The 18,534-nt window shown below is 42.5% G+C and overlaps 1 protein-coding gene across 4 annotated transcripts in view; it reads right to left on the bottom strand.

Moving 5' to 3' along the window:
• LOC139536233 (histone deacetylase 7-like) overlaps positions 1–18,534 on the bottom strand; it is an 88,642-nt gene that overhangs the window by 49,748 nt on the left and 20,360 nt on the right. For 2 of the 4 annotated variants that reach the window (XM_071336569.1, XM_071336572.1), the window contains exons 1-4: positions 15,783–16,159; positions 15,410–15,478; positions 1,258–1,451; positions 755–848 (exon numbers count right to left, since the gene is read on the bottom strand). In XM_071336569.1, coding sequence (XP_071192670.1) covers positions 755–848; positions 1,258–1,398 — 235 coding nt within the window. In that variant the 5' untranslated portion in view covers positions 1,399–1,451; positions 15,410–15,478; positions 15,783–16,159. Of the gene's footprint in view, positions 1–754; positions 849–1,257; positions 1,452–15,409; positions 15,479–15,782; positions 16,160–18,534 lie in introns of those variants that run through there. The other 2 variants (XM_071336570.1, XM_071336573.1) reach the window with 2 other exon arrangements.

Below are 18,534 nucleotides of genomic sequence, written 5' to 3'. Positions count from 1 at the left end.
CTGACTGGTTACATCACTGCCTCCGACCACAAGGCACTACAGAGAGTAGTGCATACTGCCCAGTACATCACTGGGGCCAAGCTTCCTGCCATCCAGGACCTCTACACCAGGTGGTGTCAGAGGAAGGCCCTAAAAATTGTCAAAGACTCCAGCCACCCTAGTCATAGACTGTTCTCTCTGCTACCACACGGCAAGCGGTACCGGAGCACCAAGTTTAGGTCTCAGAGGCTTCTAAACAGCTTCTACCCCCAAGTCATAAGACTCCTGAACAGCTAAAAAAATGTCTACCCAGACTATTTGCATTGCCCTCCCTGCTTTTACACCGCTGCTACTCTCTGTTGTTATCATCTATGCATAGTCACTTTAATAACTCTACCTACATGTACATATTACCTCAACTAACCAGTGCCCCCGCACATTGACTCTGTACCGGTACCCCCCCCCCCCCCCCCCGTATATAGTCTCGCTATTGTTATTTTACTGCTGCTCTTTAATTACTTGTTACTTTTATTTCTTATTCTTACTCGTTTTTGTTTAAACTTCATTGTTGGTTAGGGGCTCGTAAGTAAGCATTTCACTGTAGTCAGCGCATGTGACTAATAAAATGTAATTTGATTTGATATACAGTACAGTGGAGGCTGCTGTGGGGAGGACGGCTCATAATAATGGCGGTAACGGAGCGATTGGAATGGCATCAAACACATGGAAACCATGCAATGTGTCCTCCACAGGGCCAGGTGGCACAGTTACTTACTTTGCTCACTCTTATCCTTATACATCAGCTGCTGCAGTTCTTGTCTCTTGTCCTGCTCTTTCTCCTGGCGACTCTGCTCCATGTCATACTCGTACTGAAACGAGACCATTCAGATTTGCATTTAAGCGCACTGGGTTTTCACTAGTTACCACAATCACAAAGTCCCAATTGGCTATATCGTAAACATTCATGAAAACAAAAATGTGCTTTTTGGTCTTAATTTAAGGTTAGCAGTGTGGTTAAGGTTAGGGTTAAAATCACATTTGAAAAATATATATTTTTGAAATAGGTGTGGTTTATGACTTTGTGGCTGTGGAAACTAGTGACGACCGGCAAACTGGGCCATAGACAATATTCAGGAACTTATATCAGCCCAAAGAAAGGCATCATAGAGATGGAAAGAGGGCACACCTCCTATATTTGCCATTGATTGCTTCTGTGACAGCATGGCTAGTGCCATGGAGGGCTATCTCAACTATAAAGTTTGTGAAAGGGCTCCTCACGTGGATGTGCTGTGGCAGGTGCTTCTGGGAGTCCTGGGCACAGTGCTGGGCTGAGAAGGCTCCCAGGAAAAGGGAGTGGTGGGGTGCCAGCATAACCGAGTCAGGCTCGGGACGCACCAACCTCTGGGTACGCAGGTCCATGGGCCACTCCGGCCAGAGTGGTTACGAAGCCTCGCAAGGAACTTGCACATCCACTACAGAGAAAGGGAAGGAAAATAAAAGAGGAGAGAAAGAGGAGAGAAAGACATTAGTTAAGATGATGAGCCAAGGCTTTGTTCGTTAGACTAGATCATTGGAGAGAACGGATAATCTGAGATGAACCAAAGCTGAGGTGCTGCATTCTAAGCTCCCGACTGAACTTCGTGAATTGGTGTCAGCGGTGGGATCTGGGCTGTCCAAAATCCCCAAAATAGAAAACCCAGCCATTACTCTCCCTTTCTCTCCTTCTGTCCTCTATTTTTCTCTCTCTTCTTCTCTTGTGTTGTTTCTTTTCGTGGCCCAGTCAAGGCCCCCAGCCAAGGCCTCCATGATGAGGCCTGTGCCGGAACACACTAGAAAAGGGACAGCTGATCCCATGGAATAGTCTACACTTGTGTGATTAAAACATACCAATGATGGTATGCACCCGCACATGCACACACGCACGCACACACAGACTCACACACACACCATAATAAATAGCTGTATCCCACACCTGAGGGATATACTACAAAATAGGATCAACGAGTTTAACTTTAATAAGTAACCAGAAAAAGCTATTGATTTTCTGGTTCATTAAAAAAACTTTAAACTTGGGTATGTGTTTTTTTTTGTTGAATCAGTTAGACCATGCTCGTTTCAAGCTTATCTTTCAAAAAAATAAACAGTTATATCAGAAGATTTAGGCAAGTTAGCTGGCTAACTCCTTGATTCTGCTTTGTAGTATTTATAGATGATTCAGGACAATGAACAACTAGATTAGATTGAAACGAAACATGGGCTGATGTCTCATTATACAATACATGCTTTATTGGTCCATTTGCACAGATATTCTTAATTTTGTTGCTGTCACAGTACCCAACCTGACACACTGGGAGCAGTACAGGGGCTGAGAAGAGCACTGCTCCAGGGATAAAGTGCCGTGTTCAAGGGCACAACGGCGGTAGGTAGTATACAGGGATATTAAGGTGTAAGAGAGTACCAGTCCTTACAACAGGCCATTGTTAGATAATGTGACTCGGTGTATGTCAAGTTTATGTGTTGATAGTATATTATGTAGAATAACAGTCGTCATACAAGACTCCCAGGAAGAGGAACGTCATCCTGCTCAAATGGACTTGGCTAAAATTACATTCAGTAACAGGAGGGGTCAGTAACAGGAGGGGGAAGAGAGTAAAGAAAGCAGGCAGCCACAGAAAGTCTGATAGAATGAAAGACTGAAAGACAAAGACTGAAAGACTGAAATACAGAAAGACAGAAATACAGAAAGACAGAACGAAGTGAAGGGGAGAAAGGTGGATTACAACATTGTGTGGAATTTGGGTCAGATACAGTACATGAATCTGTCACCACAATCAAGTTTTTACCAGGAAACAAGGTTAAATTTTGCCAGAAAAAGTGAGACAATAAAACCAAACTCAGGGCCATGTCCCGTAACAATCGTCCCTTTTATAGGTAGACTGGAGAAGAAATATTTCGGAGTCATTTTGAGTCACGGGTTATTGAAGGAACATTTTGTGGGCATCAGGGTTAAAAATGCTTGTTGAAACATTGTGTTCATTTATCTGGGTCAGGAGTCATGCCCAGTTTGTCTGCAGTAAGTGTAGACGAATGGAAATTGACCACATAATGTGTGTAGGGCATGGATGGAAGAGTACCTGGCTGTGAAAAACAATATTGCACAAGACTCGTTACTACAGAGCCCGACTTTCCTCAAAAGTTCATGTGGCCATATTAGATTTGTTTACCGATTCAACTTACACCACCATGTCATGTTTATGTGTCAAAAAGATTTATACATGAATCCTCCTCCAAACAGTTTCAATGGCCTTGCATGGAATGTGATATTAAAGGTACTGCTGATAGAAATGAATGGACAGACAAGGAGGTAGGAGACATAACTTAACATGATAAACAACTTAACACATAATACAAGTGTTAAATACCTTATTTAGCAGTGGTCCGATGAGAAACAAACAGTACTGCATCAAAAAAACAACAGCAAACTTCACTCAGCATACACAGTACCACAGACAGACATTATATCATCAAAGATCCAAGCCCAATGTTTTTAAGGGATGAACAATAGTGCTTTTTAACCAATATTATTGCAGATCCAGGAACCATGTGAACTGACACCTTGCAGGTTTGATTGAACTCTGCCCTGTATCTAAGTTGTGCTAAAGCGACTCAGGGTAGGAGATGCTAATCTAGGATCAAATACCCTATGTCCATCTAATCGTATTCATTGTGATAGGAATTGAAAAACTGATCCAAGATCAACACTTCTACTCTGGAAAAACTTTATGAATACGGTCCCTGAGTAGAGAAATGATGAGTAGAGAGAGATGTCTGCAAAAGTGTTCAGCCAGACAGTACTCTCAGAGGGAAAACACACCCACACACTTATTACCGTAAGACAAATATGCATGACACACTGCCCCATCACCAAACAACAGACTCCAGTACATCTGGGGATCTCTTTACAATGGTGGGTGGTGCAGTAAGAGTGTACCAAATCAAATCGAATCTTATTTGTCACATACACATGGTTAGCAGATGTTAATGCGAGTGTAGCGAAGTGCTTGTGCTTCTAGTTCCGACAATGCCGTAATAACCAACGAGTAATCTAACCTAACAATTCCACAACTACCACTGGGATAACTGGTGCATTCTTGCATAATAGACCCTCATTACTAGCCTCACAATTACCAGACTGATTACCGCTGTGAAATCAGTGTAGCGAAACAGAATCTGCATGGTTGTACTATATTACCTCATTACGTCGCCATGACAACCAATGAGCCATGACAGCTACCGTGTGGACTGTCTGAAGTGTCCTTAACCTTCGTTCTGTGTGTGTGTGTGTGTGTGTGTGTGTGTGTGTGTGTGTGTGTGTGTGTGTGTGTGTGTGTGTGTGTGTGTGTGTGTGTGTGTGTGTATGTGTGTGTGTGTGTGTATGTGTGTGTGTGTATGTATGTATGTGTGTGTATGTGTATGTATTTGTGTGTATGTGTGTGTGTGTGTGTGTATGTTTGTGTGTATGTGTGTATGTATGTTTATGTGTGTATATTTTTTTTATTGTTTATTTAACCTTCATTTAGCTAGGCAAGTCAGTTAAGAACAAATTCTTATTTACAATGACGGCCTAGGCCGACCAAACCGCGGACGACGCTGGGCCAATTGTGCGCTGCCCTAAGGGACTCCCAATCACGGCCGGATGTGATACAGCCTACTACACATTTGATTTCCATCTCAAATTGTGGTACCCTAATGATATTTGAAGATGCAGGCATTTTATCTTTTTATTCATCTTTCTATTTAATAATGGAACACTGGTCACTTTAATAATGTTTACATACTGCTTTACTCATTTCATATGTATTTACTGTATTCTATTCTACTGTATTTTAGTCATTGCTACTCCAACATTGCTCGTGATAATATTTATATATTTCTTAATTCCATTCTTTTACTTTTAGATGTGTGTGTATTGTGAATTGTTAGATATTACTGCACTGTTGGAGCTAGGAACACAAGCATTTCGCTACACCGGCAATAACATCAGCTAAACATGTGTATGTGACCAATAAAATGTTATTTGATTTGCATTTATTAAATATCCAGTGTGGTACTTCAGCATGGACAAATCTATTAACGTTGCCATTTCCTTTCATCTTTGAAAAGAAAAACAGCTACGGGAATTACCCAGAGGCAGCAGAATATCATGTATTACCAGAAGAGTGTGTTTTCAGAGGAAATGGTGGGGGGCACACACACACACACACACACACACACACACACACACACACACACACACACACACACACACACACACACACACACACACACACACACACACACACACACACACACACACACACACACACACACACACACACACACACACACACACCTTGAAGAGACCTAAAGAGTATCACCATGACATCAAAGAGAAGGGCAGGAATAGGACAAGGCTAGCCAAAGGACACTTTATAACCACACTGAGACATGTATAACATTTGTAACTATCTGAATAGCACTCATGTACTTCAGGTCAGTGACTCAAGGCCCTGAGGCCACAAATCCGGTCCCCCATCTTATTCATTATGATTTAAAAGGCAAAACTGATCCTAGATCAGTAGCCATATTCTGAGACGCTTTGTGAATATGGGCCCGGTATGGTAAAGGTATGCTGAAAGCTACTCAACTTTAAATCATAAGATCCACAATGTGTTTTAAGAATAGAGGGGAAAACAACGATGATATGAACTTCTCTGTTGATCTGAGTGTCTGTTGATCTGCGTGTCTGTTGATCTGAGTGTCTGTTGATCTGCGTGTCTGTCGATCTGAGTGTCTGTTGATCTGCCTGTCTGAGTGTCTGTTGATCCGTGTGTCTGTTGATCAGAGTGCCTGTTGATCTGCATGTCTGAGTGACTGTTGATCTGAGTGTCTGTTGATCAATGTGTCTGTTGATCAGAGTGTCTGTTGATATGTGTGTCTGTTGATCTGAGTGTCTGCTGATCCGTGTGTCTGTTGATGCAGGGTGTCTGTTGATCAGAGTGTCTGTTGATCCACGTGTCTGTTGATCTGAGTGTCTGCTGATCTGTGTGTCTGTTGATGCAGGGTGTCTGTTGCTAAAAATAGACATGAGAACAAACTTAAAGTCTGTTGAAATCTTCACTTTCACAACCATCATTATTCTCTCTAAAATGCTGCAACAACCTAAGACCACACACACACACAGACACAAACACACACACACACACAGAAAACGAAACAGTGGCATCCTGTTGCTAAAGTTAGTCTACACAATTGACATCCTTCTGGTTAATTTAGGCAAGCAGATGCTGCTATTTCGGTTGAATGGGATCACTTTTCTTGCCCATTTCTTGCATTATACACTGTGTGTGTGTGTGTGTGTGTGTGTGTGTGTGTGTGTGTGTGTGTGTGTGTGTGTGTGTGTGTGTGTGTGTGTGTGTGTGTGTGTGTGTGTGTGTGTGTGTGTGTGTGTGTGTGTGTGTGTGTGTGTGTGTATGTGTATTAGAGGTCAACCGATTATGATTTTTCAACGCCGATACAGATTATTGGAGGACCAAAAAAAGCCGATAGCGATTAATATATATATACTGTATATAAGACCATTATTCCTTCTCCACCAAACTTTACAGTTGCCACTATGCATTCGGGCATAGGTAGCGTTCTCCTGGAACCTGCGAAACTCAGATTAGTCTGCTGGGCTGCCAGATGGTGAAGTGTGATTCATCACTCCAGAGAACACGTTTCCACTGCTCCAGTCCAATGGCGGCGAGCGAGCTTTACACCACTCCAGCCGACACTTGGCATTGCGCATGGTAATCTTAAGCTGCTCGGCCATGGAAACCCATTTCATTAAGCTCCCGACGAACAGTTCTAGTGCTGACGTTGCTTCCAGAGGCAGTTTGGAACTTGGTAGTGAGTGTTGCAACCGAGGACAGACGATTTTTATGCGCTACGAACTTCAGCACTGGCGGTCCTGTTCTGTGAGCTTGTGTGGCCTACCACTTTGGGGCTGAGCCGTTGTTGCTCCTAGACATTTCCACTTCACAATAACAGCACTTACAGTTGACCTGTGCAGCTCTAGCAAGGCAGAAATTTGACGAACTGACTTGTTGGACAGATGGCATCCTACAACAGTGCCACGTTGAAAGTCACTGAGCTCTTCAGTAAGGCCAATCTACTGCCAATGTTTGTCTATAGAGATTGCATGGCTGTGTGTTCGATCTTATACAACTGTCAGCAATGGGTGTGGCTGAAATAGCCGAATCCACTAATTTGAAGGGTTGTCCACATACTTTTGCATATATAGTGTATTTATAGCATCATCCTACTTGCCATTCACACACATTTGTGTCATTGTGAGTGTATGGCGTGCGTGTGTTTGTGTGTGGTATATATGCATGTCTGTCAATGTATTTATCGTGTCACGATTTGCATGCACACACTTCAATCTCTCGGTGTGTGGCGTGTGTGTGTGTATGGAGTCTTATGGAGGGTATGTGTGACTGTCAATATGTTCAGCCTTGTATGGAGTCTTATGGAGGGTGTGTTTCCCTGTCAATATGTTCAGCCTTGTATGGAGTCTTATGGAGGGTGTGTGTGCCTGTCAATATGTTCAGCCTTGTATGGAGTCTTATGGAGGGTGTGTTTCCCTGTCAATATGTTCAGCCTTGTATGGAGTCTTATGGAGGGTATGTGTGCCTGTCAATATGTTCAGCCTTGTATGGAGTCTTATGGAGGGTGTGTGTGCCTGTCAATATGTTCAGCCTTGTATGGAGTCTTATGGAGGGTATGTGTGCCTGTCAATGTGTTCAGCCTTGTATGGAGTCTTATGGAGGGTATGTGTGCCTGTCAATGTGTTCAGCCTTGTATGGAGTCTTATGGAGGGTGTGTTTCCCTGTCAATATGTTCAGCCTTGTATGGAGTCTTATGGAGGGTGTGTGTGCCTGTCAATGTGTTCAGCCTTGTATGGAGTCTTATGGAGGGTGTGTGTGCCTGTCAATATGTTCAGCCTTGTATGGAGTCTTATGGAGGGTGTGTTTCCCTGTCAATATGTTCAGCCTTGTATGGAGTCTTATGGAGGGTATGTGTGCCTGTCAATGTGTTCAGCCTTGTATGGAGTCTTGAGGGTGTGTGGAAGAGTATGTTAACTTAAACAAATCATGCAATTGGCCATGTTACGCACATAAAACAGCATAGAGTGCATGCCTAAGTTGTACTTACATAGTGTGTACACTAGACAACTATTTATAGAAAAGCTATTCGCCTTATAGCCACAATGATGAAGTAACAACTAACTTTGGAAAGGCAAAAGCTATACTTCCTCATACTTGACTACTGGGTGGCACAAAGACATTGTGGATGGAGGCGCTCTCTCTCATTCTCTCGCTCTCTCTCTCCAAGCGGTCTTTCTCTTTTTTACTCTCTCTATTATTTCTTTCACTCTTTCCCTCTCTGTTAATTCTGTAATTCATCCTTTCCAATGGTAACTGTGTTGGAACACCATTGGCCGATCTATCAAAAGTTCAGAGGTCAAAGTCATGGAGGTATCAAGTCCTTTCACAACGTCGATCTCCTCAGGGCTAAGATGTGGGGTCGCTGACTCAGAGTTGAGAGAAAGAGAGAGAGACATGAGAAAGAGAGAAAGAGTTAGAGAAAGAGATTAGAGAAAAAGTGACGTGTGAGAAAAAGCAAGAGAGACATGAGAAAGAGAGAAAAAGAGAGAAAGAGAAATGAGAGAGAGACATGTGAGAAAGAGAAACATGAGAGAGTGCAAAAAGAGAAAGAAAAAGATAGATAGTCACAAGCTCACCAGTACTTTAGAATTGTTCACGGCTAAAACAGACAATTGTTAAACGGTAATGTTGCTGTTGTTTTTTCTCGGGACACAGTTCAGAAGGTCATGAGAGCCATTTTTTGGGCTGTAAACGTGGAAAAGTAAGAAAAACAAGTGTAAGAACTGTGGTAACATGCTCAGAAGGAGAGGATCATAACAATGTCATGTAGGGTTGGCCGATATTACGATAGTATCGGATATCGAAGATGATTGACAGCCATCGTTGATGGCGACGACATCATGGTGTGACGGACGATGTATAGCCTATTTCAGCTTGACTGGCACCAAGCGGTTAAGAGCTGACTGGGCAGCCCATAGCAGGGTCATGCCAGGTGGCCTATTCTAGGGATAGGCATGAGTAATCGAGTACTCAAACGGACGTCAAAGCTCGATCTTTAAGCAGAGCTAAACAAAAAAAATGTTTACTGTAAAACTATTCAGTGGAATGTGCTTTGTGGCTGCCCAAACGGGATGAGACACTGATAAGAGCTTGGGAAATAAAAGTGTCTTGTCTGCTAAATTAACCAATCAAGGCTATGCCATTGCACAGCCATAGGCTTCTATAAGCAAGCGCCACTGCTGAGGTTACAGCCTTTTTGAAGATTGTGTTCCATGAGAATATATCCAGTTGATAAATAATATAACCAGTTTCAATAAATTTATCTTGATGTGACATTGTGTTGCGTGAAAGAACTGCATATTTTACAGTGGCCTTTTATTGTCCCCAGCACAAGGTGCACCTGTGTAATGATCATGCTGTTTAATCAGCTTCTTGATATGCCACACCTGTCAGGTGGATGAATTATCTTGGCAAAGCATGCTCACTAACAGGGATGTAAACAAATGTGTGCAAACAATTAGTGGGAAATAAGCTTTTTGTGGGTATGGAACATTTCTGGGATATTTTATTTCAGTTCATGAAACATGGGACAAAAACTTTACATGTTGCATTTACATTTTTGTTCAGTGTATATGGGGCAATTTAGCAGTTAGGATTTGTTATCTGAAATGGTTATGATAAATGAGGCTTGTTGTTCACTGTTGGCCTATAGATAAATGCTCACATATTGTTTCCCAGTGTTGTGTTCTAAAAATAGTTGACTTTATTTTAGTTGTAGGAAAAAACCATGAGAGTACTCAAACAGTTAAAAAATGTCAAATGCTTACCTTTGCTATAGCCTGCATTACTTATTTCAATAAATATGTTATGAACTATTGACAGAATGCAAGAGAACGATGTAGATGTTCACCAAGGCGGTGCAAAATATCCAGTCAGAAAATAGGTACATTTTTTTCTCCCTCTCAATGGCGGATGATATGGCCATAACCTATTTTGTTTTTTAACGCAGGCACTCCAGTGTTGAATTATTTTAAAACCCTCATTTTGTCTTTTCTCTCCATTTGATATGAGTATGACTTCAGTTTTATGCATTCTGGCTTTCTCCTGCCTACTCCCGCCGTGCCACTTCTAGCAGCGTTCTCAGAAGTTGTTTTTGAATACCCTAAAAACAAACATGATAGGCCTAAATAAATAAAGAGAGATTGAACAAACAATAGCAAGATAGAAAAATTGAACGAGTAGTTTGAACAAACCTTACAGTTGATCAAAGCTTAGTCTAAAATAAATTATTATTTGCTAACTTATTTGCTTTTGCTAACCAAACAGACAAAAGCAAAATCATACTAAATAAAATAGCCTATCAAAATTATTAATACAAGTTAAAGTTATTAAGAGTATTTCCCAAATAGGCTATTCTAATAACGTGTTTAATGACCTAAAGTTGCAGCTTTCAAATGGAAACAATTTTGAAAGTCAGAGACAAGATGGAAAAATCGAATGAGGAGTCAAAAGAAAACTTACAGCTAAACAATGCTTATGAAAGAAAAAAAGTGTAGAGTAGGCCTATTTCCATAGCCTATTATTAGTAATGTATAGAACCTACATACCTACATAGGCCTAATAAGAGAGGGAGATTAGGCAAAAATGTGTTTTATTAAATAATTATCAGCAGTTTCTTGTTCTTGTTCCGGATTACCGAACGGGCACGCAGGACACGTGCACCGGGACCCCCGACTTCCAGGGGGCCCCCAACCCCTAAACAAGAAATGTGCTTTAAAACTGCCAATTTTTCTCTATGCACACAGAAAAATGTGTTAAAATGCAGGCATTGGCACACACAGACACACACCTTATTCGTGCCACATCTCCTCTCATCCCTCCTGTAGTATGCAAGCTCCTTTTTATTTTATTTCATTAAACGATACCATCGTATATATCATGATGTTTTATGGGTACTTAATCATGAAAGGACAAAATTTGACATCGCCCAACCCTAATGTCATGAGACTGACTTGATGCATGTACTGACTTGACGATAGATACGGTATAACACCGGTGTGACACATTACACCGTCAAACTCAAAACCATGCCTCATGACAGCTCTGTGTCCATGGTGATAAGTGAAAGGTAGGTGAGTTCTCATTATCTGGCGATGCTTCATTCTAATCACAAGGTTGTGACAGAATTAATTACATTACAATATACCAGTGGGACACCAAAAGTAACCATTGTTGATGAGGCTTTTCATATTTATATTGTATCAATGCACCTCTCAATAAATAACTCTACATTTACATAATTTAGCAGATGCTCTTATCCAGAGCGACTTATCCAGAGCGACTTGAGTGCATACATTTTGCATACCTTTTTTCTGTACAGTCCCCCATGGGAATAAAACCCACAACCCTGTTGCTGCAAATGCCATGCTCTACCAACTGAGCCACACGGGACTGTAGTTTGAGACAAACATGCGCGCACACACACACAACATACACACACAACATACAATTCCAACACTCTGTGTACATTCCAATGTAAATGCCTACAACCACAGTGACAGGCAAAAAGCATTATAAAAGAGGATATAGGGCATACATGACATCAATAGATTCTTCAGTGGTAATCGTAACCGTAAAACTCAATGTTCATCCAAACCATTTAAGTGTGTGTGTGGTCAGCTGAATTGATGTAAAACCAGGAAGAGGCAACAATGATGTTCACCTCTAGTCCTTTCTAGCCCACAACACTGTCCCCATTGTCAGCACTGCTCTCTCTCACTGCGCTCTCTTGCACAGCCGGGAAACACTGGGGATTTTAGGTTAGCCAGTGGTTTTTCAGTAGAAAAAGGAAAAATACACACATACAATTGCAATAGCCTAATGTGTCAGGTGGTGTGAGGTGTAGTAGCCCAATGAGTGCCACTCTGTAATGCTCCCCAGTGATTTGTCTCAGGCACGACATCACAAACAGATCTGTGACCAAGCTAAAGTAACTTTAATTCCCCCCAAAGTCTACCAAGAGACGGTACAGCATGTTCAGTTGCTGGAGGGAAACACAAAAATAGCAACAAGCGTATTATTGAGTAAACAACAATCACTTAATTGATTCATATCAAATGACTAGCAACCAAAGTCGTTGGGGTGGTCTTCTTTCTAAAGAGAAAGGGTAATGGCCATCCATTTGATATTCAAGAATAAATGTACTGTTAATGAATAACTTGGCACGTTTTGTGTGTACCCCATGTTCTTTTAAACAATATAATATGATTGTCGGAAATCATATAGACGATCAAACAAGAGTTTCAGACAAGCAGACAAAACATGAGGCAGACTTAATTCCATGAGGAAAACCGCCTCCTGTTGTCACCCTGTCCAATTTGTACATTTTCCAAGCTATAGCACACAATACTTTACATATACCAAGTTCCTAAAAGACTATGGGCTGGTTTCCCAGACAATCCTGGGCTTAAAAGCTATTTCAATGGAGATTCCCCATCGAGTATGCTCTTTAATCCAGGACTAGGCTTAATCTGTGTCCACAAAACCACCCCCAAGAGTTGTGTCTGCATTGTGTCTTCCTTTATGCCATGTAGTGTACTAGTATGGTGATGCCACACATGACTTAAAGTGTAATTCAAACCCTGTACACAAGACAGTGGCACTTGCAGAACAAGTGTGTGTGTGTGTGTGTGTGTGTGTGTGTGTGTGTGTGTGTGTGTGTGTGTGTGTGTGTGTGTGTGTGTGTGTGTGTGTGTGTGTGTGTGTGTGTGTGTGTGTGTGTGTGTGTGTGTGTGTGTGTGTGTGTGTGTGTGTGTGTGTGTGTGTGTGTGTGTGTATGCGTGTGCGTGGCACCTAACAGAAGGTAAACACACACATTTCACTTGAACCCTAAATCACAGTCTCCTTTCCACTCTGACTTCTAGCATTTGCATGACTAATCGCATGACCAACTGGCAAGTGTCTCTGACATTTTCAACCTCTCCCTGACCGAGTCTGTAATACCCACTTGTTTCAAGCAGGTCACCATAGTCCCTGTGGCACAGAATGTGAAGGTAACCTGCCTAAATGACTACCGCCCCATAGCACTCACGTCAGTAGCCATGAAATGCTTTGAAAGGCTGGTCATGACGCACATCAACACCATTATCCCAGAAACCCTAGTGCCACTCCAATTAGCATACCGCCCCAACAGATCCACAGATGACGCAATCTCAATCTCACTCCACACTGCCCTTTCTCACCTGGACAAAAGGAACACTTATGTGAGAATGATGTTCATTGACTACAGCTCAGCATTCAACACCATAGTTCCCACAAAGCTCATCACTAAGCTAAGGAACCTGGGACTAAACACCTCCCTCTGTACCTGGATCCTGGACTTCCTGACAGGCCGCCCCCAGGTGGTAAGGGTAGGTAACAACACATCTGCTATGCTGATCCTCAACACTGGGGCCACTCAGGGGTAAGTGCTTTGTCCCCTCCTTTACTCCCTGTTCACCCACAACTGCGTGGCCAAACACGACTCCAACACCATCATTAACTTTGCTGACGACACAACAGTGGTAGACCTGATCACCGACAACGATGAGATGGCCTATAGGGAGGAGATCAGAGAACTGGCAGTGTGGTGCCAGGACAACAACCTCTCGCTGAATGTGAGAAAGACAAAGGAGCTGATCGTGGACTATAGGAAAAGGAGGGCTGAACAGGTCCCCATTAACATCGACGGGGCTGAAGTGGAGCGGCTCGAGAGTTTCAAGTTCCTTGGTGTCCACATCACCAACGAACTATCATGGTCCAAACACACCAAGACAGTTGTGAAGAGAGCACGAGAACACCTTTTCCCCCTCAGGAGACTGAAAAGATTTTGGCATGGGACCCCAGATCCTCAAAAAGTTACACAGCTGCACCATCGAGAGCATCCTGACCGGTTACATCACCGCCTGGTATGGCAACTGCTCGGCAACCGACTGTAAGGCGCTACAGAGGGTAGTGAGTTCGGCCCAATACATCACTGGGGCCAAGCTTCCTGCCATCTAGAACCTATATACTAGGCAGAGTCAGAGGAAGGCCCAAAGAATGTCATAGAATGTTCTCTCTGCTAACGCACGGCAAGCGGCACCGGAGTGCCAAGTCTAGTTCCAAAAGGATCCTCAACAGCTTCTACCCCCAAGCTATAAGACTGCTGAAAAATGTATCAAATGGCCACCCGGACTGTTTACATTGACCCCCCCCCCCCCCCCCCCCCTTTGTTTGTCCACTGCTGCTATTTGCTGTTTATTATCTTTGCATAGTCACTTTACCCCTACCTACATATACAAATTACCTTGACTAACCTGTAACCCTCACATTGACATTTCAGGTAAAGTGATACTAATACAATGTCACACTGTTTAGAAAATTTCAAAAAATCTAATCTACACACAAATGCAGACAACCAAACAAACACACACACACACACACACACACACACACACACACACACACACACACACACACACACACACACACACACACACACACACACACACACACACACACAGTGAAGTAAGTTGGTTATCTGAGAGGGATGGAGAAAGAGAGGAAGAGAAAGAGATCTAAACGGCTATACGGTACGAAGGGGGCGTATTGTGGTGTCAATTCCTCTGGCATGGCACATGTCAAACTGTGTAACTATTTCCTCACACCTCATCCTGTCTATTGTCTGTGTGTGTGTGTGTGTAATACTCTCATTTGTCTAGGTTTTTTTCTTCTCACACACGCACACGCACACACACACGCACACACACACACACACACACACACACACACACACACACACACACACACACACACACACACACACACACACACACACACACACCCATTGCTATGAAACATCAGCCATACTCATAAACTACTGTACATTATTCCAGAACCACGTTTTTGCCCAGTGAATAAGTCAACATTTTCAATTACGTTATGGGTAGTAGTCAGCCTCATAGAAACCTAGTACCTTCACTGACAATAAGGCTATTCTGTTAAGGTAATCCTGTAATTGCACAATTAAACGATTACCGATTTTCTATATAAACTTTTCTACTAATTAGGGCAAGCTTAACCTACAATACACTGTGTAGAATACAACCACGCAGTTAGCTCAATTCTTTCAGTAGGATATTTAGCCTTCATTCGTTTACAGAGGCACCTACCACAACTCCAGACAAATACCTTGATATTGGTGAAATATGTAATCCTACCTGTCACTGTCGAAAAACTTATTTCAGGTCCGTCTGTCTCTATTTCAGTGCCAGATTCTATAGGTCCATCTGTTATGTAAGGAAAAACAATCATGAATTTGACAACATTCAGCACTGAGCGCGTTTTGAGGTGCATCCTTTAGGTGCATCATCACTTTCGAGTTAATTCTGAAGCACAAGACAACGCAACAGGTTTGATTGTTTATACATGCATTATCAACAACGTGTGTAAATGCAAAAGCTCGTTGACATTCCACACACGCTAAAACATCGCCTCAATTCTTCCATTAAAATGTAAACCAAGGATTCAAGATGATATTGCAAATTAAAATTGTACAGAATACAAGAGTGGACCAAATAATAAGTAACCTACCTCAGTCACTAGGCTATTTGACACATTTGCGATCAGTTTTCTACCATCTTGACGAATGACGTATTCCACACTGATATTAATTAGCAAATAAAATGCAACAAGTGAGCAACATGTGCACCAATTTTGCGATACATGTGTTCCGCTTGAATGGTCCAACAGCACTCTTGACAAAAAAAGTTGTTGATACAGGCTAATGAAATATTTTGACAACTCCAAAAAGATGGATAACTTCTCTCTCACACATACACGCCTTAGCGATGCGCGTCTATAATTGAAGACAAGAGTAAAAAGTAAGCGAGAGTTGTTGACTTCATTTGTCTAACTATCGCATTGTTGAAGCTAACTTGAAGCGGAGTTGTTGTTGAGCGGCTCTGTCAATCTCACGTTCATCTCATTTCAGGAACAGTAAACTGAACCAGTTCGGTCTCAGGGCTCCACCTGCTGAACCCATTACGATACTTCGCTCGTTTGTACGAGAGTGCGCGCGCACATCTCATCATATTGATCTACCTGTCTGACTCATGTCCACACATTGACACTGAATCGGCTCACTCTAAACACACACACATACACGTGATACAGAAACAGCACATTCAAGCAAACACACACTGGCACTCTCTCTCTCTCACACACACACATACACACACGCACATACACACACTGAATCTAGAGATTGCATTACGATAATAACGAATAGGCTATATCAAGGATGTGGTGTATTGTGTGGATGAAGAGGATTTCGAGTTTATACACACAAACAGATGCTCTGTCAGGTTGGATGGGGAGCGTCGCTACACAGCTATTTTCAGGTCTCCTTAGAGATGTTCGATCGGGTTCAAGTCCAGGCTCTGGCTTGGCCACTCAAGGACATTCAGAGACTTGTCCCGAAGCCACTCTTGCGTTGTCTTGGCTGTGTGCTTAGGGTCGTTGTCCTGTTGGAAGGTGAACCTTCGCCCCAGTCTGAAGACCTGAGAGCTCTGGAGCAGGTTTTCATCAAGAATCTCTCTGTACTTTGCTCTGTTCATCTTTGCCTTGATCCTGACTAGTCTCCCAGTACCTGCTGCTGAAAAACATCCCCACAGCATGATGCTGCCACCACCATGCTTCACTGTAGGGATGTTGCCAGGTTTCCTCCAGACGTGACACTTGGCATTCAGGCCAAAGAGTTCAATCTTGGTTTCATCAGTCCAGAGAATCTTGTTTATCATGGTCTGATAGTCTTTAGGTGCCTTTTGGCAAACTCCAAACGGGCTGTCATGTGCCTTTTACTGAGGAGTGACTTCATTCTGGACACTACCATAAAGGCCTGATTGGTGGAGTGCTGCAAAGATGCTTGTCCTTCTGGAAGGTTCTCCCATCTCCACAGACGAACCTTAGAGCTCTGTCAGAATGACCATCAGGTTCTTGGTCACCTCCCTGACCAAGGCCCTTCTCCCCCCGATTGCTCAGTTTGGCGGCCAGCTCTAGGAAGAGTCTTGGTGGTTCCAAAATTCTTCCATTTAAGAATGATAGAGGCCACTGTGTTCTTGGGGACCTTCAATGCTGCAGAAATGTTTTGCTACCCTCCCCCAGATCTGTGCCTCAACACAATCCTGTCTCAGAGCTCTACAGACAATTCCTTCGACCTCATGGCTTGGTTTTTGCTCTGACATGCACTGTCAACTGTGGGACCTTATATAGACAGGCATGTGCCTTTCCAAATCATGTCCAATCAATTGAATTTACCACAGGTGGACTCCAATCAACTTGAATAAACATCTCAAGCATGATCAATGGAACAAGATGCACCTGAGCTCAATTTCGAGTCTTATAACAAAGGGTCTGAATACTTATGTAAATAAGGTATTTCAGTTTTTTATTTGTAATACATTTGCATACATTTCTAAAAACCTGTTTTCGCTTTGTCATTATGGAGTATCATGTGTAGACTGCTGAGGATTTTTATTTATTTAATCCATTTTAGAATAAGGCTGTAACATAACAAAATGTTGAAAAAGTCAAGGGGTCTGGATACTTTCTGAAGGTACTGTAAAAAAAAAAAAAATTATCACAAAAGTTGTGCACTGGGCCTTTAATAGTCTGGTATTAGCAGACCGATAAAGCAGTCTACAGTGCGGGCAAAAACTCCTCCCACCCCAAACTACTTTCCGTGGCAATGACAAGCACATATCCTAAATTAGAATTGGGGCCACAGTCAAACTCATGATTTAGGGCTGAACACCCTCGCCAAGAAGACCAGAGAGACACTAGCTGTGTTGTATTCTGGTTTTGATAAACTCGTTGATATCACTTTGTTTTTAGTAGAATTGTAATTTCCCTTCAGATGAATTTAGGAGAGACGAAGTGTAAACGGTTCCAGACTGGGTGACATGATCCCAAAAGATGAACTGATCTAATTTGAGTCTTGGTATTTGGTTTAATCCCCCCTTGCCTGGCTACCCTTCCACATCGCTCCGGCCAAACGCCACACACGTTTCTTCTCCATGATGAGTCTGGACTTGATCCCCTCCCTGTAAACTTCTTGAATGCGAACACATTCAAACCGTTTTGATTGATCCCAGAAACTGATGGGTTGGGCTAGAGCCTAAAGTGGTGTTTCGGAAATAGTAATTGGTTTGATTGGTTAGAGACGATCCAATCGCTGATGACTTGTTTTGTAGCAGAAAGGAGAAAGGACTTCTACAATGGCAGTCTCAGACTGAATGTATGTAGAGATAGATAGAGTAGTGGAATTAAATTGATTATGAGTCGT

Source organism: Salvelinus alpinus, chromosome 12, assembly GCF_045679555.1.
Source record: "Salvelinus alpinus chromosome 12, SLU_Salpinus.1, whole genome shotgun sequence".
Taxonomy (NCBI): Eukaryota; Metazoa; Chordata; class Actinopteri; order Salmoniformes; family Salmonidae; genus Salvelinus; species Salvelinus alpinus.
This window is presented reverse-complemented; position numbering and strand designations above follow the sequence as displayed.